This window comes from Staurois parvus, unplaced genomic scaffold, assembly GCF_062004578.1.
Source record: "Staurois parvus isolate SC_StPar_1 unplaced genomic scaffold, SC_StPar_1.0 ptg000025l, whole genome shotgun sequence".
NCBI classification, from domain to species: domain Eukaryota; kingdom Metazoa; phylum Chordata; class Amphibia; order Anura; family Ranidae; genus Staurois; species Staurois parvus.
Window position 1 is genome coordinate 18368297 of NW_028317821.1, and position 27321 is coordinate 18395617.

Sequence of the window (27321 nt, forward strand, 5' to 3'; positions counted from 1 at the left end):
CCCCACTGGGTGATCTATGTACATTGCAAGGATTTTAACAAACGTTGCTGTAGAGTCCTACCTTTTGTTATTCTGAAGAAATAGCTGTTTGTTTGTCTCTGTCCATGTGCACAGTGAATCTGTATGGAAGTGGTTTTAGAATTATCAGCTGCTAAACCTGCAGGGTTCTAATGAGAAAACTGTCAGGGTCTGCATCACTTTAGATGAGATTTCCTTTGAAAGTACCTCACCAAAAATGACATTTTTGTTGCAGGGGATGCAAAAATCTGACTTGTATCTTAGTGCAGACTTGTGGGAAAATCAGTAAGTCAATCACTCAAGCAGGTAATGAAATTTTCAGGGGGCATTCTGTACACCAACTGTGTAAAGATCTCCTCCAGGTAGCTCTGTTGCATTGCATTTTACAGAAAATTACAGCACTGCAGATTGAAAAGGAAAGGTATTTTTAATAGTATTCAAATACAATATATTTTTTTATTTTTCTATTTTTTTTTCCCATGAAAGTGGAGTTACCCTTTAAATAATCAATAGGTAGAATTCAAAGACATAACATTTTGGAACAGTCCAACAAAATATTACTACAAAATAAAATCCAAACCCAACAACTTTTCTCCCAAATACACAACTCTGCACTTGTCAAGTGAATGAAAGGGAATTGTTAACATGCAGAATAGCTAAATACATAAAGGTATGTAAAACATACCCTGGATTTGCCTTCAGGTGATTTTGAGCAAGTAAACCATTAGGGAGTATGAACTGTCACTTCTGTGCTCGGTATTTATGCTTTGAACAATGTCGATAATAAATCTTTCTGAGCATTTGGTTATGAGCAGTAACCCACTGTCGAACGGCTTATAGTTATTACAAGTGACAGCTTAATTCACCGAAGATCTATATTTGCTTCTGAATTTGTCTATGAGCTTGCTCAAGTTACTAGCAACAGAATATTGACGTTTGCCTCCCCCCTTCCTCACACAGATGGCATTACAAAGAGAGCTCTCTCTTCTTCCTCCACTCACCTCTACATCAATACTCTCATTTCTTTGAAATTCTTCAATTGAAAGATTATCTGGAGGTGAGCTAGAGAGAAAAAAAGAAGAAAAACAGCATTACTCTGGTGGTAGTTCCAGGAAGTAAAGTGATGCTGTGTGTGGAATAACATTTCAAAGTTATATAAAAAAAAACAGCCATTTACTTAGAAAGGAAATCATTGCATTTGCATTGGACCCTTTGTGCCAACATCATTTCACACGCCCCAGTTTACCTTTTCGGTAGATAACCTTTACCAGTTCGTACACAAGATGTTTCCCTCCCTAACACTATTCACAGTCAGTGAAAAGGGAAGTCCATTAGCAGAGGCCTGCTAATGTATTCCATCCATTTTAGTTCCTAAGAAATGATCAGGTTCTTCAGAAAGAACACTGCCCACACCCTGCAGAAACCCAAAGTTTTACACAACCTAACTGCCAAATGTACATCTTGTTTTTTCAGGCCACAAGCATTCATGTCTATAAGTACTGTCACAACCACAGATGCAGGCTTTATTCTGGACAATCACAGGTTACCAGCCTGAAGATTCCATCTAATTTGACAGCTCAAAAAACTAACAAACCAATGATATCTATTATAACAAAAGTACTAAATTTCATGTGCATAACTACAGGTATGTTATTCTTAGATGCTAATCCCTAAAGGCAGTAACCCAGAGCAAACAATCAAAATCAACACTGCTAAACTGACGTCAGACCAATGCAAGATTGTTTCTGATTTGTTGCTATGGGTAACTGCACCTGGACCTTCTAATTATAGGACTGCTTGTGACAAATATGTGATACTAAATGTATTATTAAAGAATATGTCAACCCAACATTTCATATTTTTGATATGTGCCAGCTGTACCACATAATTCTATGAAAACTGTAATTGTATTGCTTCCTTTGTGTGAAATACCTGGTATTCCTGCTAGTCCCTCTGCTTGCCAATAAAAAAAAAAAAAAACTGACCACACTAGGCAAGAGAGCACAGTGTGGTCAGTTCTCTAGCTGTGTTAAGAACTCAGCCTGCTCTCCTCCAATGATCAGACTTGTGCTGACACTCCCCCCTCCTACACAGCTATTCTGTTTCTCATTCCCCAGCTCTCTGAAGCTCCTTATGCAGCTGAGAAAAGAGGGTATGAGATCATTTATGGAAATATATATATAACATTTTAATATGAATACACAAAGTTTTGCCTTTCATTTCTATTTTACACTGAATGCGTTATTTTCCAAAATGAGGGTTCAAATATACATAAAAAATAACATCCTTATGTGCATTTGACTGAACAATATAAAATACATAATATCATATTTGGAATTCATCTGACCAAATTAACAATAATAATGAGCATGAAGTATTCAGGCCATACATTTCTATTAAAAAAAAAAGGGAGTAGTATGCATCCAATGATAGTGGATACTCCTCAGTGGCACCCTGGGATGTTAGAAGCAAAACACAGTAACTAGCAGCCATCTATTGATGTCTTGTTTTCATGATTAGACATGTCCCCCCATCAGGAGCACTATACCCCAATTACTGTACAGCTTGTACTTATTACAAATGACAGCTTAATTCACAGACAATCTCTATTTGCTTGGCATGTTTTCAATCAATTTTCTTAATTTACCAGCAATGGATATTTGATATTTGTCTCCCCGCCCCCACTTCTTGCATATTACATAGATAGACAATCTGAAGATCACATTACTGATTTATGACAAGCAAGGGATTAAAGACCGGCATAGAAGAATTAACATGATTTTGACTGGATTCCTACCAAAACAGGCGACATATTTGAGCACCGTTCCATTTGTTTCACTTGCAAGCCTCAATGCTGTAGGCGCTGCTATTTTTGACTTGACAAAACAGAAATATTTTCGTGCTGCTACTTATTAACTGTTTAGAAATGTTAGTGTTTGAATGTAAGCTGCAATGGGTCTCATGCTTATAAGGGTCTGAAAAAGATATGTTCTTGCTGCTTATAGCAACCAGTCTTCTCGTACGTCGCACTGCAAACATCAAAGGCAACATCAAGCTATAATAGACAAGTATATTAACTTAAAAAATGTATCTAATACTTTGCAATCCACAGAGTTTTTGTTTTAACCTCTGAATAGGACAGCAAAAAATGTCTTTGCAACAATACACCCCATGATTGTCAAATCTGGTGTTATGAAAAATGCTAAAATGATCAGTGATTACTACTTTTACACATTTTCTATAATGATTTGTTGATAAGGGGGCATTTAATGCCTGGCTCACCAAGTGCCAATGCTCCAATTCTGTGTGGCAGTCAGAAAGCATATTGCTGATGCTTAACCAGGGGAGATGGCATCACAGGCATTGAAACCAATTCATTTAAGCTGTATTTCCCGAAACAATATTATGCAGAAAGTGGTTCAGCTTTCACAGAAATAGGCCTCTTTGGTAGTGCAAAGAACAGAGAAAAGATGAATGAAAATTAAGTAACCCATAGTAGCCAATCTCAACTTATTTTCCTAAAGGCCATCTCTTCGGACAACAAAAATGCTTGCTTGCACTGGGGCTGCCCCTACACATCAAAGAATAAATGCTTACTTAGGATAATTCTCTGCTCTCCTCTACTCCTCTATGTTCCAGTGCTAGAATGTCCCTCAGCATGTAAATCAAGGGCTGTGAGATCTGCATTATACTTGATGACATCAAACGACCTGCGGCCGTTTGAGCGTAGGTGTAAAGAGGGTACAGGAACCAGTCTTAAAGCCTGGAGGGAGCCTGCAAGAGCAGAGGATCAAGTAAAAGTGCTTTTTGCACTTTAATCAAGCATTTAACCCTTGCAGCGCGGGGGCAGCCACACTGCCACGGAACGTTTTTTCCTTTCCCCGGTGTTCAGCCTAAAGTCTGATCAGAAGAAGTTGAATTCTAGTTGGTTACTTTGGATTACTGAATGTCACTATTTATCTTACTGCATTACCATAAAGTGCCCATGTACAGTGAGCAAGGTTTCCCATTCTCTCTCCTGAGTATAAATGGGACAAACATTTTTAAGCTTAGTCTGACCACAAAGTGCACTAGTCACTGCATAAAGGAAGTCCAACTGAATCCCTAAAAACTGATGAAATACAGTGATGGTATTTTCAGTGTCAATCAAATTTTTCCTATAAAGGCATATTTCACCATTTTAAGGTTTAACTAGAAGGTAGAACTTCAGACAAACAGCAAAGTACAATAAATGAATAAAATGATAGGAGCTTTTCAAAAAATATATAGTCACTTAAAACAAACCATATGCTGATATAAAAATCCATTAAACTGATTGTTATAATTACTTGCTCTGTGCAATGGTATTGCAGAGTGGCCTTAAACCTCCTCTTCTAGGGTCCTCCGCTGGCGTGCTAGGTGGCTCCTCTTCTGAAAGCGCCACCATAGCAAGCGGCTTGCTATGAGGGCGCATGTGCATAAATAGTCACATACAGTGGGGTTCAGCCCCTGCTTGCTACTCACAGGATGTGACTGACAGCAGCAGGATTCAATGGCTCCTGCTGCTGCCTCTGTGTCCTGTGAGAAGAGAGAGGGAGAGACCAGCGCCACTGCAAATGGGCACAGCGTTGGAGTGATGCTACCCCATTTAGAACCACTTTAAATGTAATATCTCTGGACAGAATCTCCATATTGAATGCACTTGTCTCATTTCAAAAGATATTAAGGACTGGTCAACTAAAACAATCATCTGCTCTCACCAGCTGGATGCAGCTAAACACAAGAACAAAAAAGCAATATATTGCAGCTTACCAGACCTCAAATGTGTTATCTACATTAGTTTCCCTTTTTAAGGATTCTTCCTTTATATTAATCCTGTCTTGAGCACACTTACTAGAGCAGTATCACCACCATCCATTAAGCAGCAAAATGACCCAGAAAACTGTAAAGCAGATCTTGCAAACAGAGTAGTCATCCTCCTGGCTGTGCAGTGTGGCAGATATGTGTGTGAATCAAAAGAATGGCAGAAGCAAATAAAAAATAATGGCTTATATATACACTATATTGCCAAAAGTATTGGGACACTCCTCCAAATCATTGGATTCAGGTATTCCAATCACCTCCATGGCCTCAGGTGTTTAAAAATCAAGCACCTAGGCATGCAGACTGCTTCTACAAACATTTGTGAAAGAATGGGTCGCTCTCAGGAGCTCAGTGAATTCAAGCGTGGTACCATGATAGGTTGCCATCTATGCAATAAGTTCATCCGTGAAATCTCTTTGCTACTAAATATTCCACGGTCAACTGTTAGTGTTATTATAACAAAGTGGAAGCAACTGGGAACAATAGCAACTCAGCCATGAAGTGGTAGGCCATGTAAAATGACAGAGCGGGGTCAGCACAGGCTGAAGTGTGCAGATTTCGCCAACTCTCTGCAGAGTCAATAGCTAAAGATCTCCAAACTTCGTCTGGCCTTCAGATTAGCACAACAACAGTGCATAGACAGCTTCATGGAATGGGTTTCCATTGCAGAGCAGCTGCATCAAAGACTTACATCAGTGGTGTAAAGCACTGGTGCAGTGGAGATGTGTTCTCTGGAGTGGCGAATGATGCTTCTTTGTATGAGAATCCAATAAACATGTCTGGGTTTGGCAGTTGCCAGGAGAATGGTACTTGCCTGACTGAATTGTGCCAAGTGTAAAGAATAGTAGAGGAAGCATTATGGTGTGGGGTTGTTTTTCAGGGGTTGGGCTTGGCGGCCCCTTAGTTCCAGTGAAGGGAACTCTTAAGGCGCCAGCATACCAAGACATTTTGGACAATTACATGCTCCCAACTTTGTGGGAACAGTTTGGGGATGGCCCCTTCCTGTTCCAACATGACTGGGCACCAGTGCACAAAGCAAGGTCCATAAGGACATGGATGAGTGAGATTGGGGTTGAGGAACTTGACAGGCCTGCACAGAGTCCTGACCTCAACCCAACAGAACACCTTTGGGATGAATTAGAGCAGTGACAGCGAGCCAGGCCTTCTCATCTGACATCAGTGCCTGACCTCACAAATGTGCTTCTGGAAGAATGGTCAAACATTCCCATAGACACACTCCCAAACCTTGTGGACAGCCATCCCAGAAGAATTGAAGCTGTTATAGCTGCAAAGGGTGGGCCAACTCAATATTGAACCCTATGGACTAAGACTGGGATGTCATTAAAGTTGATGTGCGTGTAAAGGCAGGTGTCCCAATACTTTTGGCAATATAGTGTATGTATTTCAACTATTGAGTATTTAGCTGCAGTATTTATCAGGAGTTAAACCTTAAACTTCCTCAGTTCTTTTGTTATCAGTACAATTCTGGCTGGACAGATGAGCCAAATTATGGCTAGATGGTAGCTGATCACAAAACATATACTGTAGCTGTTTTCTGTATGCAAATTACAATATGAGAGTGAGGTATACATATTCAGATATCAGAGTACTGAACAATGACAACAATGGTGCATGTTATATTTAGTATTTTAGCTAAAAACTATGGCACTTTTCACATAAAATGGGTAGACTAATGTATTTGACTGTGTTACAGATTCCTGTAAAGGTAATGGTAACACCAATGAACAAGCAATCATTTCTACATGCCTTTTTGTAAATAAAAAGTCCTCAAAGGTGTTGGCAAGTTCTGGCCACATGCTGTCAAATTTCCCAGAGGAAGCATGCTGCCGTGCAACAGGTAACCCGACTGAGAGCACTTTAAGTAAGGATGATACAGCTAGCTTCCATGTGCTTTCTGAAGGACAGGCATACTTCAGGCTCAATGGCACCCTCAAAGTCTGGAAAAATTACAAAAAAACAAACATCACACTTGTATCATAATCAGACATTACTAGAAATAGCCAAGTGTAGATTTCAGATATGCAGAAGAGATGCTCTGGCACAACAGTTTCGCATTCAACATTCATTTAGCAAAGAAACAAGAACGCGATTTAATGTTAACAACACATTTTAGTTTCAACTAAAGGGAACTTCATTACAGTCACTACAGTCAGACATCCTAAATTGTCTCTAGTGACATCTAGTGACCAAAAAGCAAAAATAATTCATTCTGTTATGCACACAGTCCTACTAATTACTACTAATTTGATTAGGCTGGGAAAACGAATCTGTATTCCCTAAGCACACAGATAGGTTTTCAAATTCTCTCTCATACTGCTGTTATTACTGAATCTTGACTAAGGAAGAACCAGTATTTTGCTTCTGATTGCTCAGTTCACTCCAGAAAAACACAAGGACAGCCTACCGTTCTGTGTTTGGATTCACAAAATACTCAGGTTGACATCAGTAGATATAACTCCAGCCAGAACAAATTTCTCTTTGTTGAAATGACACTCTGGGCTTGCACAAAAGCCACCTTCATAAAACATTTATAGTGTCCAGAGGGAAAATCTCACCCCGAGATCAAAGCTCAAGGTCCTGACCAAGCAGAGATGATCTGACCACATTTGCAGATATAATATATGAATGAGGCAACAGTACAGAGCTAACGCCTTGATCCTGGTAAATTTTCTCTAAATATTTTAGGAGGCAAGTAGCACTTTGAATCCTCTGACTTTCAGACTTTAAAGTGCAAGTCCAAAGCTGGACTGCAAATACAGCCATTGTGGTTAGACTTAACGAAGATTTCACATTCAAGCCCTGTAGTCTCCAGGTATACAGTTTGCACACTCTTCCATGGGCAGTACCCAGAAGATGTAAGCCTATATACCAGCAGAATGCAGGTATATAGGCTGAGATAATCTGAGATATACTCTGAGATAATCTGCTTTACAGGTACTCATATATATATATATATATATATATATATATCTATCTATATCTATACACACATACATACAGTGAGGAACAGAAGTATTTGAACACCCTGTGATTTAGAAAGTTCTCCCACTTAGAAATCATGGAGGTGTCTGAAATTCACATTGTAGGTGCATTCCCACTCTGAGAGACAGAACTAAAAAAAAAATTCAGGAAATCACATTGTATGATTTTTAAAGAATATATTTGTCTTGCACTGCTGAACACAAGTATTTGAACACCTGAGAAAGTAAGTGTTAATATTTGGTACAGAAGCCTTTATTTGCAATTTCAGAGGTCAAACGTTTCCTGTGGTTCTTGACCAGGTTTGCACACACTGCAACAGGGATTTTGGCCCACTCCTCCACACAGATCTCCTCTAGATCTGTCAGGTCGCTGAGCAACATGGAGTTTCAGCTCCCTCCAAAGATGTTCTCTTGGATTTAAGTCTGGAGACTGGCTAGGCCACTCCAGAACCTTGATATGCTTCTTACGGAGCCACTCCTTGGTTATCCTGGCTGTGTGCTTCGGGTCGTTGTCATGTTGGAAGACCCAGCCATGACCCATCTTCAATGCTCTGGCTGAGGGAAGGAGGTTGTTGCTCAAAATCTCACAATAAATGGTCCCATTCATCCTCTCCTTAATACAGTGCAGTCGTCCTGTCCTCTTTGCAGAAAAGCACCCCCAAAGCATGATGTTACCACCCCCATGCTTCACAGTAGGGATGGTGTTCTTGGGATGCATCTCATCCTTTTTCCTCCAAACACGACGAGTGAAGTTTAGACCAAAAAGTTCTACTTTGATCTCATCTGACCACATGACTTTCTCCCATGCCTCCTCTGGATCATCCAGATGGTCATTGGCAAACTTCAAACGGGCCCGGACATGTGATGACTTGAGCAGGGGAACCTTCCGTGCAATGCATGATTTGAAACCATGACGGCGTAGTGTTCTACCAACAGTGACCTTTGAAACTGTGGTCCCAGCTCTCTTCATGTCATTGACCAGCTCTTCCCTTGTAGTTCTGGGCTGATTCCTCACCTTTCTTATCGACAGTGATACCCCACGAGGTGAGATCTTGCATGGAGCCCCAGTACGAGGGAGACTGACAGTCATCTTTAGCCTCTTCCATTTTCTAACAATTGCTCCAACAGTTGATCTATTTTCCCCAAGCTGCTTGGCAATTGCCCCGTAGCCCTTTCCAACCTTGTGAAGGTCCACAATTTTGTCTCTGTGTCTTTTGAAAGCTCTTTGGTCTTGCCCATGGTAGTAGTTGGCGTCTGACTGACTGTGAGGTGGACAGGTGTCTTTAAAGAGCTCAGACAGGTGCTACTAAGTTAGATTAATGAGTGGAGTAGAGGTGGACTTTTTAAAGGCACAGTAACAGGTCTTTGAGAGCCAGAATTCTTGCTGTTCCTTAGGTGTTCAAATACTTATGTTCAGCAGTGCAAGACAAATAAATTCTTTAAAAATCATACAATGTGATTTCCTGAATTTTATTTTTAAATTCTGTCTCTCAGAGTGGGAATGCACCTACAATGTGAATTTCAGACCCCTCCATGATTTCTAAGTGCAAGAACTTGCAAAATCGCAGGGTGTTCAAATACTTCTGTTCCTCACTGTATATATAACACATGCATATATATATATATATTGGGTGCATTGACAAATGCAAACAACCATTAATGAAAACAGTCATCATGTAGGTCAGTGCACTTAAAAGTGTATTATTTAACCTCTTGCCGTCCGCCTGCTGTTTATAAACGGCAGGGCGGTGGCAGTCCAAGGTCGGGTTGCCGTTCCTAAACGGCACCCGCCTTTTCTAGCTGTGCGCGCTCCCTAGGAGCGCGCACCACCGCGATCCGGTGTCCGCTGTGTCCTCCGGACACAGTGAAACACCGATCGTCGGACGGGACCTCTGTACGAGGTCCCGGTCATGTGATCACTGATTGGCGAATCAGTGATCACATGCAAAGTAGTGAGCAAGATGTCACTTGTGACATCATTGCTTACTACGTGTGAAATCTGTGAATGATCACAGAGGTCACATGGTACAAGGCTATTCACAACAGCCTTGTACCATGTGACAAGCTGTGACCAATCACAGCTCACTCAGTATTTCTCAATGACTGCAAGAATGCAGACAGAGAGAAAGAGAAATGATTGCTTTTACATCCTATATGGGTGTAAAAGCAATCAGTGTAAAAAAAAAAAAAAAAAATCTTCATCACCCCCCACAAGTAGTACAGTGTCACCATGGTGACACTGTACTGCTAGGGTGACAGTATGTAAAAATAAAAAATAAAAATAAAAAATAATATAAAAAAAAATAAAATAAAAATGTAAAAAAAAATGTTTAAAAATTATAATGTTTGGTTATAAACTAATTTGGATTTTTTTTTTTACTAAAAAAATAACGGAATAAATTTTGGCCAAGATTTAGGATGAAATATTATTTATTTGCAAAATTTTATAAAAAAAAAACACTTTTTTCAAAATTTTTGGACTTTTTCATTTACATAGTAAAAAAAATAAAAATTCCAGCGGTGAATAAATACCACCAAAATAAAGCTTTATCTGTCTCAAAAAAATGGTAAAAAATTCATATGGGTACAGTATTGCATGACCGCGCAATTGTCATTCAAAGTGTGATAGCGCTGAAAGCTGAAAATTGCCCTGGACAGGAAGGGGGTAAAAGTGTCCGGACAGGAAGTGGTTAATACAATACTACCAATGATTTAACATTTAAACAAATGAGTGTTTAATTCAAACCCTCTGTTATGGGTCAGTTTCTCTTCTGCATCCCAGAAAGTATGTATAATTTCATTACCATGATTTCCATCCAAGACATACTTTCTTGGATGCATCTAAAAGGGCTGATGTGCCATTCCTGGAGAAAACGCTCTCTGTGCTGGCCAGGAAAGCCTACGTTTTGGGTCACCTCACGTCTAAGAGGTGGATCAGCCTGCCTAAACCCTTTATTTCCCTTACTGTTGAGATCATATGAATAGATGCCTACCCTTCAGTCACTTTCTACTACTCTGTATTTATCTAGCCAAGCGAAGCACTGTAACTAATCTATGCACAGGTCCACTTCAAACTCGTATGCTCTACACTTACAGGGACAAATTGATTTGTTCATACTGCTGCCGTTCAGTTCATTCTCTACAGTCAGGGATAATATTGTATACATGCTAAACCAGGTACATTTTTTTACAGGGCCAAAATATTACATTGAAATATACCTTAATAACATTCTGCAGAACCTTCTCACTGACTACAGCTTTATGACAAGCAGTTTTCTGGTACAGGTCCACTACAACTTCTAAAGATTTCTCAGCAAAAGGAACATAATTTAAGGCGACCCATTCTGCCTAAAATAAAAACAGAAAAAAACATTACAATTTATAGATGGCATGACAGGATGACAGTTAGCGCAATGTAAATGTTCATGTTTTTGCATGCATAGAAATTCAGTGCTCATGACATGAAAGAGAAAGCGGAAGCATGTTGCATGCTTATACTAAGAAAGGAAAAGTCATCCATATAGGTCAACACTACTGACAGTCTTCCAGTGTACAGGTGCAATGTTACGATTGTATTTTTTTTTTTTCAGGACAGGGCAATTTTTAAGGAAATGTCACTCACCGGTGCAAAAAGTTGAATCTATTTGTGATTCCATTTTTGGTGCAGAATAAACAGAATGAGAGAAGTTAATTCAGACATACACAGGTTAATTGTAGTTGAGAGCTCTGTGTAAACACACTAAATCAAACTGCTACAATTATCATTCACTTGAAATAACATAAATACCAATAATTAACTGATTTCTTTACAGGGAACTTAATTCTAGCTATTCTGAATCACAAATCAAGCTAATTTATCAGTCAAACAATGGCTGATATTTAAGTGAGGATTGATATTTGCAAAATTTTAATTTTCACTTGATGATCGGAAAATCACTTAAGGAACTGAGATTTAAGACATGCATATTACATATCGTAATTAAAGAATAATTCCACCAAACACAGAATTTCCATCATAAAATGTTTAATTACCACAGTTTTTTTTTTTTTAAAGAGAGCAGCAGGCAGTGCATGTCCCATGCCATCTTGTCCTCGTCTTCTGTTCAGTTCATTTTATTTAATTTGATGCAGTGGAGATAAAACCTCACACTGGGCCTCATTTGTCAGCATCTTTGAGAAGAACTGTTTTTAGTGTCCCAAAGTAACTAATCAGATCAAGTCTGCACTGGGAAATGACAGCTGAGAAGTTAAAGACGGAATTTGACTGTCCACTGAAGTAATTTCACAGCAAGACAGTTGGTGCACCCGCTACTGTCAAAGTGAACCTGTCACCAGCTTTAAATGTTTAATTGGCTTCCTTACTACACCACAGTCTTTCATTTTTTAGCAAGAAAGTCTACAGTGGATATAAAACGTCTACCCACCCCTGTTAAAATGTCAGGTTATTGTGATGACACAAATGAGACAAAGACAAATAATTTCAGAACTTTTTCCACCTTTAATGTGACCTATAAACTGTACAACTCAATTGAAAAACAAACTGAAATCTTTTAGGGTGGGGGGGAAGTAAACATACAAAAACTAAAATAATGTGGTTGTATAATTGTGCATACCCTCTTATAACTGGGGATGTAGTGGTGTTCAGAATTAAGCAATCACATTAAAAATCATGTTAAATAGGAGTCAGTACACACCTGCCATCATTCAAAGTGCCTCTGATTAACCCCAAATTAAGTTCAGCCGTTCTAGAAGGTGTCTCCTGACATTTTCTTAGTCGCATCCTACAGCAAAAGCCATGGTCCGCAGACAGCTTCCAAAACATCAGAGGGACCTCATTGTTAAAAGGTATCACTCAGGAGAAGGGTAAAAAAAAGAATTTCCAAGGCATTAGATATACCATGGAACACAGTGAAGACAGTCATCGTCAAGTGGAGAAAATATGGCGCAACAGTGACATTACCAAGAACTGGACGTCCCTCCAAATTTGATGAAAAGACGAGAGGAAAACTGGTCTGGAAGGCTGCCAAGAGGCCTACAGTAACATTAAAGGAGCTGCAGGAATATCTGGCAAGCACTGGCTGTGTGGTACATGTAACAATCATCTCCTATATTCTTCATATGTCTGGGCTATGGGGTAGAGTGGCAAGATGAAAGTCTGTTCTTACGAAGGAAAACATCCAATCCCAGCTAAATTTTGCAAAAACACATCTGAAGTCTCCCAAAAGCATGTGGGAAAATGTGTTATGGTCTGATGAAACCAAGGTTGAATTGTTTGGCCATAATTCCAAAAGATATGTTTTGCGCAAAAAAAAAAAAACAACACTGCACATCACCAAAAGAATACCATACCCACAGTGAAGCATGGTGGTGACAGCATCATGCTGTGGGGCTGTTTTTTCTTCAGCTGGAACTGGGGCCTTAGTCAAGGTAGAGGGAATTAAGAACAGTTCCAAATACCAGTCAATATTAGCACAAAACCTTCAGGCTTCTGCCAGAAAGCTGAATATGAAGAACTTCATCTTTCAGCATGACAACGACCCAAAGCATACATCCAAATCAAGAAAAGAACGGCTTCACCAGAAGAAGATTAAAGTTTTGAAATAGCCCAGCCAGAGCCCAGACCTGAAAACAGTTTATAGGTTACATTGAAGATGAAAAAAGTTCTGAAATTATTTATCTTTGTCCCATTTCTTTACATCACAGAAACCTGACATTTTAACGGGTGTGTAGACTTTTTATATCCACTGTATGACATCTCTGATCATTCCTTTTGTAATGTCCTTGACCAATCTTGCTTAAAAGGGTCCCCTACCTGTCATCCTCCTGTCCAGTATATGAAGGGCCAATAACCAAAAATGGTAGATTTCAATGCAGTAGAGCTTGAATACTGCTTTCAACTCCACTGGGGTACTTGTATGAAATTGGCGTTGGGCACATTCGCAAGTATGAGCGCGCACCTTTAAGGCTTAGATTACAGGTAGGGCTTGGATAGAGCATTTCCTTGCTAAAATTGCTCCAAAAGCTACCAATGCTGATCTCCCAATGCTGAAAGCTAATGGATCCTACTGCTATAGAGTGGGATGGAGGATTGGTTGGGCTTAGGCATTTAGACTCCTGGCAAATTCAAAGTACACTGCTGCATAGCTGGTGCAATCACCTAATATGTTGGCAGTATTATCTTGTCATAGAAGTCCATGTACCAATATCTACATCTTTATATCGATTATCTTTCAGAAAATCATTGATATGCTTCTTAATTCAGATTTATTTATTTGTAAGCAATTTTGCTAACGATAGAGAAGCTGTAACAAAGAAAAAGGGCAGTGCCCAATATTACTAGTGTTGTGCCTTCCAATAACACAAATTATGCAAACAACACAGTTCTTATTTTAGTAAATGAGGCTCGTGTATAAAGAAATTAAGAGGCACGATGAGACTTCCGCATGCTGTTTAAGAGAATCGTTAAAAAAAATGTTACTGCTTTACCAGGTCCTAGCTGGCATGGTATTCTCAGCATTGGGTGGAATCATTCTTTATTTCTCTGCAATTACCTTACAAGGCAGAATTACTGTTTGTGGCTTCCGGACTGGGCATTGGCTATTATTAACCAAATCCAACATAAAGTGTGAGAAAAAGAAAGCAATGGTGAAAAGTTGATGGAATAAAGAAAATGGGAGACCATGTCTTGGATGTGGCCAATTAGCTGAAACAGCTTCAGACCCAGCAACCTTGTACAATGAAAGGTAAGACAGGACAGTGCTCATAACCTATGCACTACCTACAAAGAACAATGTGAAATAAAGACATACACGCCTCCACAAACACAGCAGAGAAGAAGGGGCCACCTCCACCATGTTTAAATCCTAGTAGAGAGAACCACACACAAACAGAGATGCAGATACCAATTGCTGTCCAAGTACAGACATACCTGATTGTATTTGGCATTTGCAATGTGCTTTGTTTCTAGTTTTCCATATTGTGGAGGTTTACATGAGAACTGTACAAATGCACATAACTGATCAAAGATTGCAGGATACATTATCTGCATATTTTCAGGTCCCACACAAATAGCCTGTAATAACAAAAAAGTCACATATAAGACACGAGTTAAAGCAAGCTGAATAGAAATCACAATCCCTTCTTAGCAAATCACGTGATGAAATGATGAATGTCTTGCTTTTTTTTTTTTTATAGTACTGTGAACAATTTAGGCTTAATGTGTACAGGCATCAATCGCACACAGCTTGACTCACAGAACATTTATCTATGTTGGTGCCTGTCAGCAGGTGCCGGATAACTCATCTCTGCAGTGAGTGGATGTATGTACACACACTGGGGCAAATTGATAAAAAGAATGCTGCAGGCAAAAATTCTTGATCTCAACAGCAACCAATCAGCTTCCAGCTGTCCTCTCTGTAGTCCTTGTATGAAGATGAAGCAAGGATTTTTATTGCATGCTATGAGCAAAAAAGAGTTTTTTGTGTACGTAATTTTCATATATCAGCTCCACTGTGTGTCACTGCTGGGATGAAATTCAGCAGAAACAAACTGAATATAGTTTTATTTCAACATAGAACTATGACTATCATGGGAACATTAGATAGTAGGCTTGTTTGAGGAAAGGACTAATGGGAATGGTTCTACAACCAAGTCCCCTGGGAGGAGTGAAACACATCTGAATGTAGGACAATGAAATGGGATGTAGGCTCAGATTTAACATTGAATTGTCATATGAATGCTGCAGCTTTCATTTTTCATACACTATATAGCATTGCTGATTTTGCCTGTGCTATAAAAATAATTAAAATACATAGTTATTAACACAAAAAATGCCCATAATACTTCCAGTAATACGCCTACACATAAATAAAAAATACCATTACAAATAAACAGTGACATGCTACTATAACAGTAAAATGGTAAAAAGTATTTCATTTGTTTATGTCTAGATGCCAACGGCCAAAAAATAGAGACTTCTAAAAATAGGACATTTGTACTCGCCCTATAATCTGTTTCTCTGAGGGACCCAGCTTGATAGGTATGCAACCTAGGGTTATACTGACGTCTACAGCAGAAATGGACACTAGGCACAAGAACCTTTGAGGTTATAAACCCTTTCACCTCCTACCTACTCAGTTGTAGCAAACGGTTCAAAGAAAAAAAACAAAGGCATACAAGGGGAGAGAGCTGTGTTCCTCAGTGCACAGTTTACGGTGAGGAAAAAAAAAATCCTCTCTCTGTCAGCCATCGGGAGACAAAGCTTTATAATAATTACGCAATCTAGCAGTTCAAAAACAAAGGAAAAGAAGGCAATTGAGGACATTAAACAACCACTTCATGAAAACTGACATCTACTGAGGCATACATATCAGCCCTACAGAACTTAGAGAAGGGAAGTACAAAATATCAGGTCGTAGCTGCACAGATCTGATGACGAAAAAGCCCAAGAAGCACTGGCTGTTGAGGAAGAGGGCGCTGAAACAGGAAAAGGAAACACTTTACATTTCAATTCACAGACTTACACAACCACCTGATAAATCCATGCAGAAACAGTGGAACTGGAAGCCAGAGAACCATTTTTAGAACCTTCTGTAATACCAGCGAATCCATCTGTATAAAAGAAGCAGTGGCCAAGAAGTACACTGACGGCCCTTACCACAACCTGGCACTAGATAGAAATTTCCCTGGGGTTAACCGGTGTTGGATACAGGGACGATAACACAATATATACATGAATGTGAATATTAGAGACTACTACAGTAAAAAGGTTTGCTTGGTCTCAAAGCAAAAATGTATTTTATAAGTTCAAATGGGACTCCTTACAGGACAACAATGATAACTCTGAAATCAATCTGGCCCAAGAGATGGCCACAATAAGGCTACCGGACAGGTTAGAAAAGTCACATATAGGTTAGAATAGGGATCTCTGTAACACTGGCGATGCTAGATTTAAAGTGTTACTAAACCCAGGATCCTGCATTCACTATATCTGGTCTCCCACAGTACACAGAACATGGAAATGCAATTATTGTAGTAAATATAAACTGCTAAATATCTTTTCCCATCAGCAGTTAGAGAAGTCCTGTGACTTCATCAGTGTTCAGCAGAGTACTGGCTAACGCTTGTAGGAGTTTACTTTCTGTTCTAGGAGGATGCAGAACCCCTGACCTCTTTCTGGACATGTGCTGTGCTGATCACATGCATTCTCCCAGGAAAAAAAAACCCTCTATAGTAATACACACCAAAGTGAGCATGTACAGAGTGTCTCCACACAATATATCTTATCAGGAGATAAGAGGGGGACACTGGGAGAAGGGGAGGATCAGAGAAGTCAGGATCAAACAGCCTATTTACACAATGCAGAGGATTCACCCCTTAGGTTCCACAGTGAATATATCAACCATGCTTTACTGCATATACAGACTGATTTTACTGTCGTGGGTTTAGTAACACTTTAAATCCCACTGTTGAAGTGGAGGACTAACAGTGGGGGCAACGAATGCAACCGCTTGTATATAGGTACAAATGAGCAAATGGTTAGCAAGAGGACACTGGAAAGGAACAGGCAATGACGACACCTGACCTTTGATGGTGTTAATGGTCAAATGTTGTTCTACCCACAACGAGACAACTAAAAATCTTGTAGGGAAACCTCTACAGACTCACACCTGTGAAAAAAGGTTTACTGGAAATAGATTAACGAGCCTGGAGGACGATCAGGATAATTTAATCCAAAATGCCTATGTCTCTCAAAACTTGGGTTTCAAAAACCAGAATGCAAAAGCCAGCAACCAAGAAACAAGATTGGTCCTTGAGATAACAAATCTTGTGGATCTGGTACAGATAAGAGAATTACCAAACCGTTAAACCAGGTCGGCCTCTGGAATGGGTTCTGCCTTAACTCTTTAAAGTAGAAGAGGTGCAATGGAGGAAATGCGTGGATCAGGGTATACTGATCCCACACATCCACCAAGACATCTGCTGCAGGGGCTGTTGGATCCCACATCCAGCAGACAAATCTGTCCAGTGGCTTGCCAAACCAAAAAAACTAACAGATCCAGCATCCCCTAAATCAGTTATATGTCCCAGAACACCTCCTGATGGAAAGACCAATCTTCTAAAGACAGTACCAGTAGGGGTGTGTGTGGGGGGGATAATCTCAAGGGGGCTGGCCTACAGCCTTCTTGTCTATTGCTCCTATATGTAGCAGTATACCCTTAGGTTGCCCGATTATCACCAGGCTGTTTCCCTCAATGGACAATAGCGAAAAGCTTTTATTCTATAGCCATGCACTGTAATTAAAGTACACATTACAAATTATAAAGTTATAAAAAGCTGGCACTATGAATGCAGTGGTTCTATGCAATATTCTCCTGAAACGTAGCATAATAAATCAGTGAAAAAAAGGTTAAAGCATGCCTAGGCTTCAAATATATCTTTGTAATGTTCCTCAGGGTGTGTCAAACTGGCACCTTCAAAAGCCTGTATATAGGTTTTCAGCTTTCACGGAATTGTAGAGAAAACCTAAGCCTATGCCATGCCAATCTTGACTTCTTGGAGGAAATACAAGAGCTGGTTTGCACTGTACCTTGTTATTGACTAGCCAAGTCTATCCCAGTTAGCATAGCAAAGTGTAGGCCAGCTTTCAACCTTTCTTTCTGAAGAAGTCAAAACTAGCATACTTGAGTTTGTTCGGTTTAGTGCTCCAGGGACACTCTGCATAGAAAATAGTCAGCTTCCAGTTTGTTTTTTTTTGTCAAAGCTTAATTGAACAAGCTGCAGTTAGAAGTCGGCTGGCTACCATGCACAGCTGCACCAGATTTTACACTTGCATGCTAAAACTCCCAGAAAGAAGTTAACATTTTAAAGCAATGTCCATTTTTCACCGCCTGCTACTGGTTTATCCCACAATTTCTTTTTGTGAACTTCCCGCTATAACAGTATCAATGTTCCTGTCTTGTGCTATTTAAAGTTAAAATATTTTTTAAATCTTTGTGACAGAATGTCTCTATGAAAAAAATAATAAATGAAAGCAACCACATCAAATGAAAAAACTCATCAACTGCTAGAACAGTGGCTAAGTAGTTATCAGCCTTATGTAAACAAAAACATGTACATTGTACATCTGGTCTGGGAAGAATTACCGTATTTTGGTCCAGGCTGAGATGTGGTTTGTCCTTCAGCCTCAGTCCATTCATGTACATGTCCTGAATTAGCAAATTGGAACAATGCACTGTAATTAGCGTTCTAAATGCATCCAATTATGAATCTAACAGTGCCAAGAATCAATCACATATAGCCAATACTATTTTATATTAGATACAGCTTTGGTAGGATCTATGAAACACTGAAACAATTGTTAAAAGATTCAACCTCATACAATTCCCTTAATCCACAAAACTTAATTAATAATTTTTATGTTTCTTTTCTAGGCATTATAAAATAAATACTATACATAACTTTGTCCTTCAGCTTCAGATAATCTAATATTTTTTGGTGCTAAGCCATTTGTAAACGGAAATGCCAAATGAAATGAAAGGCAGATGGGTCCAATAGTCACCTTTTGTAGGACATCCAAAGCTGTAAGCACAGATTCCTGCAGGCTTGTCAACACTGCTTCAGTATAAGAGGGGAGGATGAAAGGCGAGGCATCTGAGCTTATAGGCACTGACACAGCCCCATGTAATATGACCCCAAGCTTTTGTAGCTCATCCATATTAAAAGCAGTTTTGATGTGATGATAAAGAGCTGGGAAAATCTGAATTAAAGCTGTGAGGAAAGGCTGACTTGGAATGAATGTCAGTTTGTCACATGTAGCGGGTGGCTTTGTACTTTCCGTACCAATCCTGTACCAGGTGTTCCAGGCTGCCCACCACAGAGCTGAGTCTTCAATCTCATCCATAGCTATAGGTTGCTCAATGTTATATCTTGCAAGTCTTTCTCCTGTCGAGTCAGCTCTCATCAATGGTCTTCCTGGTCCAGAAGCACTTACTGGCCCAATAAGAGCAGGAACAGTTACTGAGATACCAGGAAGGGATTCTGGCTTATCCATTTCTCTAGTCGGGCTCACAATCTGTAGAATTTCCTGAAAGCTTTTAAGAGCCGCTAAGGAGACTTCATTGTTTTTGCTAAGAGCAGCTGACTGAATGTGATCCAGAAGAACATCCCATGCGTTTGAAAAGTCACCTGCATTATAAATAAAAGCAAAGCAGTTTAAACAAACACCAACTGTATATGTGAACACTGCCAAGTACAAGTTTACATTTTCCAAATTTCCACATAGAGGCTCAGGTATGATTTCATAAGAGATCTGGAGAACATGATCGGGGAACACTGCTATAGGTATTAAAAATAATTTCCATTGATCTGCATTTCGCACATGCGCTGTTTCATATCAGATCATAGAAAGAACAAAGGTCCCTCAAGATACTGGTCTTACAACACAGATTTTTATTAGTCAGATAGTCAGACAGGACTGAAAACTATAGCAGAGACACTTTTTTTTGTTAAAGCTGCACAGGAAATCTAAATTGGCCTCAAACATTTTTTTTTTTTTACAAATTTTAGGGTGCTGCTAAGCCTAACAACCTTTTCACCTAGATCCTTTCTAGGTGCAGAAACCTTACATGATATAATAAAAATAGACCAGCACAAAAACAGCATTTTTGCCTCCTGCTGGTAAAAATGCCAGATCACACACTTGCCCAAGGCTCAAAATGATTAACTTGATCTTGTGTGCCTATTGCATATAATGGATGGGCTGCATTCTGAGAGTTGAAAATGCCCCAGGCACTGCAAGCAAATGCATTCTATCTCTGCATGCTTATAACATAAGGCCCCTTTCACACAGGCATTCCATTTGTCATCCCTTCGTAGATGGACGAAAAACAGGGAGCAATGCATTCCTATGGGCAAATGGATGTAAACAGACGTCATTTGTTTACATCCATTTTTTTGTCCATTTCCATTCAGGCCCATTTTTTTTTTAAATGGAACAAATTTCAGTCATTCCATTATTTAATAACTGACACTTAATAGCATTTTTGTACTTTCCTTAAAATCCATTCAGGAACACATGTATTTTTAGACTGTTGGGTTATACAGCCGTCTACAGGAGAAATGAACAGTGGCAAAAAAAAAAATGTCCAGCACATGATAACACTGCTCACAACCACTATGCCTTAGTGTGTAGTAAAACTGTACTGAGAGTGAGAAACAAACACAAAGGAGAGGGACCTGTGTTCCTCAGTGGGCCATAAAAAAGAATTCTATTTTCTTTCCCATCCAATAAGGGACACAGGAATTCTTACACTGTCAGATTATCTAAAAGCAGTCTAACAAAGGGATGAGTAACATAGCAAGCAAGGTTAGGAGGCCCAAGAAAAAAAAAAAAGCATAAAAAAAAGTGAAGGCTGCCTGCAGCTCAAACAGTCACCCGATCCCTGAAGCTGGCATTAGGGGAAGCCTGAAATCTACCTTAGAAAATAAAAATAAATAAGACAACAAAGGGTATATTCTATTTGGTGTACCGGAGACCAAGGGTTTGGGAAATCAATGTCATGGTTGAGGTGAAATGTAGAACATGTCTAAATCAAAGAGTGAAAGACCAACAGTCTCTGAAAAAATATAGACTATATAGAAAAATGTCTCTTGAAAGTGCTGAGAGCCAAACACTGGTCCAGACCTAGCTGCAGGAAGGACAGGATCCGTCTCACGGGGAAAGTCCTAGGGTTGAAGACCTGGCTCCTACACAAAGTGAAGTAAGCTTTCCATGTCCACCGATAGACCTTGCAGGAAGTCACAAAGATTCAGAGATTCTTTGGACTGAAAAAAAAAATGGAGCTGCAACAGCCATGCCATTAAAGCCAGAGTTCATAAAGACTGTGCTGCTAAAACCATTGACTGTGACAATCCTGATGATCTGGTAAAGCCCAAAGAAGTCTTACCAGGCTGGCATACCATATCTGCCTTAGCCAGTCTGGAGCAATGAGGATTTCTGGAATTCTCTCCAATTCAATCTTGCAAAGCAGATTAAGTAAGGAAATACACTGATCAGTGTGTATTTATCCCATAGACCCACCAGAACATCTGCTGCTTCTGCCATAGGAACCCTGTACCTGGAGATTAAACCATCCTAAAGAAATACTATCTTGAATCGATCCAAAGAGACATTGTCCCTCAATGTCCATGTGGGACAAGCGCTTTCTACACAAAAATTACACAGTTAAGCACTTTGTCCAAGGTGTGCATGCATGCATGCTGACAGAACATCCATGTAAAAGAAAACTGAGAGGCTTTTAGCGGAATGACGCAGTTGAGTTACAGTTACAGCCATTTGTACAGGCGTAGTATAAGCAAGGTTTCAATCACAGTAGCAGAGATGTTGTTAAAAGAGGTTTTGGTAAAGCTGGCCATAGATGGATCAAAATTTGGCCGGTTCAGCAGAGACTGGATTTCGATCCATGTATGGTCATCTCTGTTCGACAGAAGTCAAATATTAGATTGACTTCGGAATGGGAATGTTGGAAAACTTTTGTCAATCAGCGGCTGCAGCCACTGATTGATGTATTCTGACAGAGGAGGAGTTCCGCTGTCAGAATACAATGTCCCAGCAGGCAGGAGTCCTCTATCCACCTTGCTTGTGTGGATGGAAGAATCCATTCATATCTTTTCGATCAGCAAGGGAGTCATTAATGGACACCTTTATCCAATAACTAAACTGACCACCGAAATATGGGGAAACCAAATTCTCAGATTTGGGCAATATTGGTCTGACCGATTCTCCCTTTGGAGACAGCAAGGAGTCCACATCAAATAATGGATCCACAGAGGAATTTTGACTGAAACAGCGAAGTCCACCATATGTCTGTTGGATTTAGTAGAGGGGGGGAAACAGCCAAAGTGACCCATGGGTCAGCAGTGGTCCCCGGCAGATAGCTACAGCAGACCACAAGCAGCCTCCTTCATGACAAAAGCCAAGTGTTACCAAGTCCTGCGGTGCACTTGCATATGCATAGCAACCCACTTTTACTCAACAGAGACAAAGTGAAGATCAAGCAAAGAAATTTTAAGTAATTGCAAAACTTTAAAATAGTTTTTCATTAAAATAACAAACATGTTATACTTACCTGCTCTGTGCAATGGTTTTGCACAAAGCAGCCCTGATCCTCCTCTTCTGAGCTCACCCAGAGACTTAACAAATCAAACAAAGCAATTTTAACAAATCTGGCATGAATTTATCAGCAGAAAAGTCTTCTGAATGAATAGAGAAGAAAACTCTTCTACTCTCCTAAGAACACTATCAAAAAACTGAGGAATAATGGCTGTGGGTAGGGTTATTACATAGTTACATAGTTAGTCTGGCTGAAAAAAGACAAAAGACCATCCAGTTAAAAAAAAAAAAAAAGTTATAATCCCATACCCACAAATGATCCAGAGGCAGGCAAAAAAAAACCCAGCAAAGCATGATCCAATTTGCTCCTTATTATTATGTGCTCATAAACATTTTTTCTTTTTTTATTCTCCAGTGCCAGTTTCTCCTGTAGGAGGCTGTATAAACCAACAGTATAGGAGTTTGTGTGTCCCTCAATACACAAGAACGAAAGTAAGACTTTTGAACATTACAGAATCAAAATAAGTAATATAAAAAAGACTGACAAAAAATTAACATAAGACATTAGATATTAGATAACTGTAGAACATATGTTACCGGGATGACTGTAAACTTCCACGATATGAGCAGTTCATCAACTTTCCTCTCTGAAATCATGGTAATGGTACTTTAACATGTGAGGGGTGGCTATAAAAAAAATGACTGCTTCCCAAATCCTCTCTCCCAACCTTCTGAAAAGCACTGTGCAAAGTCCTGACTACTTCAAAATATTTTCTTTCCCTTTCCCAGAGTACAAAGTACTGCTGTACAGTGGTTTACAAGTGGCTGATATAAATACAGATTTAAAGGAGAAGTATAGCCAAATCTATTTAGACTATAGTTCTCCTGTAGTTCACAGGAGTGCAGCTCGTTCTGTATCCTGTTTTCAGCTGACAGCGGGTTAAAATCCGCTGTCAACTGATGTCACTCAGTCGCCTGGACTGGCACCTGGCTCAGCCTCTCAGTGGTCTGCTGAGAGGCTGAGCCAGCCCCTCCTGCCACCTCCAGAGCCCAGCGCTCATGGAGCAGAATAACAGTCACAGCTCTCTTCTCAGAGCGGAGGGGGAGAACTGAGCAATCAGCTGTGTTTGATCGCTCAGTTTTCGCTGCACAGCCGGTGGGGGACAGGTGCAGCATCAGATCAATGCTGCATCCACCTAGGTCAGTATAAATGGGAAGTACATACTTCTTTTTTAAGTATGAATAACTATATGTAAAAACACATTAAGGATTAAGGCATGTTTTATTGAATGCACAACTGAATGGCATTTTTAAATATGCACCTACAGTATATCTTTAACAAAGACAGTGAATGAGTACTTTACCTAAAGGCTGCAGCAAGTATCTCCTAGTGTTAAATATTCGGGCGACACCAGCTAGTGTTAGTACCCATGTCTCAGCCCACTGCTTCTCTGCGGTGTCCCTGGAGTGATGAATAAGGATGTTGCCACCTCCTGATTCAATTTTCTCTTTATCAGCTGTTGTAGAAGATTCTCGTACTTGATCTAATAGGTGGAACAGTACCTAAAGCAGTTAAAAAGAAGTATCAAGGTCTGGTCTTTCCCAACATCTGTATATTACAATTACATCCTTATATTGTTTTTTCACATTTTTAAGAAAATATTAGAGACAAAGTATGTACATTCCATTTGTCTATACCTTCCAAATAACAGTGTGCCAGGTTGGATGCTGCAGCAAAGTTCCATGTGCCCCTATTGTGGAGAACAAGGTCTGGCCAGCACTCTTCCTGACAGCAGGGCGCGTGTCAACACACAGCTCCCCTAGCTTGGCATACAGACACAGCCAAAGGCAATCAAATGGTGGTGCCGGGTGGAAAGGCCGGTTTAGAGTCACTCCTTTTTCTTTTGCCTGCATCTGAAGCATATCTTCTTCTCTGTTGAGTTCTTTTTCTATATTTTCTCCTCGTTGGAAGAAGTAATCAGAAATATTCCACTGTTTAAAAAGAAATACTCTTTTATCAAATAAATACACTTAGTTAATATAGGTAACATACTGTAGAAAACAACCTATTTTGAGGTTCACACTAAATCTTTTTTAGGTACTCAGGCCTCAATTCTGCAAGCATCACCTATGCAATATAGGTGACTTAAAGAGTGGTATAACAATATATAACCTTTATATTTCTGTGCGTCACTGCCTAACCACATGAAGAATATTTGAAATCTACCTAAAATATGTACTTTTTTAGCACTTCAAAATGAAAACAAATAAAGAAGACATTAAAGGCTAAGTTCATCTTTTTAAAAAAAATATATACATTTGCAGGTAAAAAAATGTGTATTTATTATTCATTTTCTCAGAAGCGTGCAGAAGCATTGCATCCGTGATCAGTGGATCATAGATGTAATATGTCTGGCTCCGGCATTCTCTTCATACAGTTCTTTGCCTGCGTACCTCCATATGGGCTGTCAGTTTCAGAGCTGCAGGAAGAGTGAATGGACTAGGAAGACAGAAGTCATCAGCAGTGGAGACATAACTTGTAGTTCATTCATTCTCTTTGAATAAATTACATGTCTATGCAGGTAGAGCCCCACACAGCTGTGTGCTTGTCACAGGAGAGGCTCAGGGCATGTATAGCAACATTTTACATATACATGTTAATTACAGAAGTAACATGTTTCATGTTATGTACTAAAGGTGAACCCAGCCTTTAAAGTGAACCTGTTGGCTCATCTTACCTTGTAAATAGGCACCAGGTATTTACTGTCTATTTGTGCTGACCACAAGAAAAAGCTCTGTGCAAAAACACCAAGGAAGATCTCTAACAGAAGACAAAAAAAACGTAACTCGAAGATGCTTTTGCCTGGCCTCCTGCAACATCTTATAGAGTAAACCTGGGTCCTCGTTGCCCACGGAGATCATGGTCCGGTTTTACCTGATTTAAGTAGCTTTACTTTGCAATTTGCTTGTTGAATGTATATCTGCAAGTCTTATACTATTTTCCCTAGAACTGTAAAAGTTTCTATGTACAGCATTTTTATTTTGTATAAGCACATTAATACACTACAGAGATCTAAGCTTTCTTGACCACAAAGTAACCTCACTAGACAAACGGCATTGTAATTCTGAATGTAGCATCTTGATTAAACAAAGGGTAATTTACCAGCAGGCACAGAGGTCTATGTAAAGAAACTCACAAATAGAAACTGTGCAGCAATTTGAAGTGGCAGCATTAGCAAATACAGCTACTACTGTGCCTATTGGTAGCATATGTGGCTCAAAGAAACCACACTCTAAATTATTAAGGGAAGACTAGGACATAGTCCTAGCAGTTCCCCACACAAGCTGGTAGCCTCATGTTACCTCAATCTCCCCAGATATATATCCGCGGTGTGCACTCTGTGCTATTGCTGATCTGTCAGTGTGGACAGCGACTGCTCTAGCCTTGCCCGAGACACCATATGCCCAGCCTGTTTTTGCAATTAGCTCCAGGCAGGGAGAAGACGAACTGATAGATCTTTCTTCCAGCAACTACAGCATACAAGAGGGATTCCAGGTGGCTCATGCTCGGCTTGAGAGTACTGATGGGCTTAAAAAAGGTGTATTTTTGTAAGTACATTTTATTTTATAAAAAAAATCTGATCTATGTAATCGGGAAAGGAGAGCACCTGACCAGTGGTGTACCTGACTACTCTGTCCACTGAGCATTTGCAGCTAGACTCGGTCAGTAGGTTTCAGGAAGGACTTACAGGTACTCAAATGTCCCTCTGTAAGGCTGTAAATTGTCAAATAGAAAAAAAAATTCTTATATGTCTGTAGCCAGGTTTACTCATAAATACCACATAGGTTGTACCTGTGACCAAACCTGCATACAGTAGATCATCATTCATAAGGATATAAAGGTCAACAGACTCACCAACAAGCCAATAGACGTTAAACTAATATTAAGTTCTTGATTCTGGAGTCCAAAGCTTCCAGCTACTTCTACAACTATCTGCAAACACGTGCAAGGCATTGTGGGAAGAAAGTCTGTCACGACCAATTGAAGGCACTGGAAAGCAGTCCGTATTAAAGACTCCCTACAAAGAGATAAATGCACCACATTACAAATGATAATGAGCAGAGTGACCTGACATGAGGGCAATGTTCTCCGCACTCACCCTTGATCGTTTCTTATTGCTCCTATAACTCCGAGAACCAGAGGCCAACCTGGTCCCAGACTGTCTCCTTGATTCTGCAAGATCTGTAATACACACTCCAGTTGTTTGAGGCGGATGTCATGATGAGCTATGGCTGACAGCTCCTTCAAAGGATTTAATAACAGCAACTGCAATCTCTAGAAAACAA

General features: G+C 39.7%; 1 protein-coding gene across 2 annotated transcripts in view; it reads right to left on the reverse strand.

The window, feature by feature from the left end:
* The window catches only part of MON2 (MON2 regulator of endosome-to-Golgi trafficking), a 167628-nt gene that overhangs the window by 57237 nt on the left and 83070 nt on the right, over positions 1-27321 (reverse strand). Inside the window, exons 22-31 of one of the 2 annotated variants that reach the window (XM_089652111.1) lie at positions 27135-27310; positions 26891-27053; positions 24673-24966; positions 24339-24537; positions 19423-20048; positions 14791-14934; positions 11485-11502; positions 11082-11210; positions 6628-6818; positions 1020-1080 (exon numbers count right to left, since the gene is read on the reverse strand). In XM_089652111.1, the coding sequence (XP_089508237.1) occupies positions 1020-1080; positions 6628-6818; positions 11082-11210; positions 11485-11502; positions 14791-14934; positions 19423-20048; positions 24339-24537; positions 24673-24966; positions 26891-27053; positions 27135-27310 (2001 nt within the window). The remainder of the gene's footprint in view (positions 1-1019; positions 1081-6627; positions 6819-11081; positions 11211-11484; positions 11503-14790; positions 14935-19422; positions 20049-24338; positions 24538-24672; positions 24967-26890; positions 27054-27134; positions 27311-27321) is intronic. The other variant, XM_089652121.1, reaches the window with a different exon arrangement.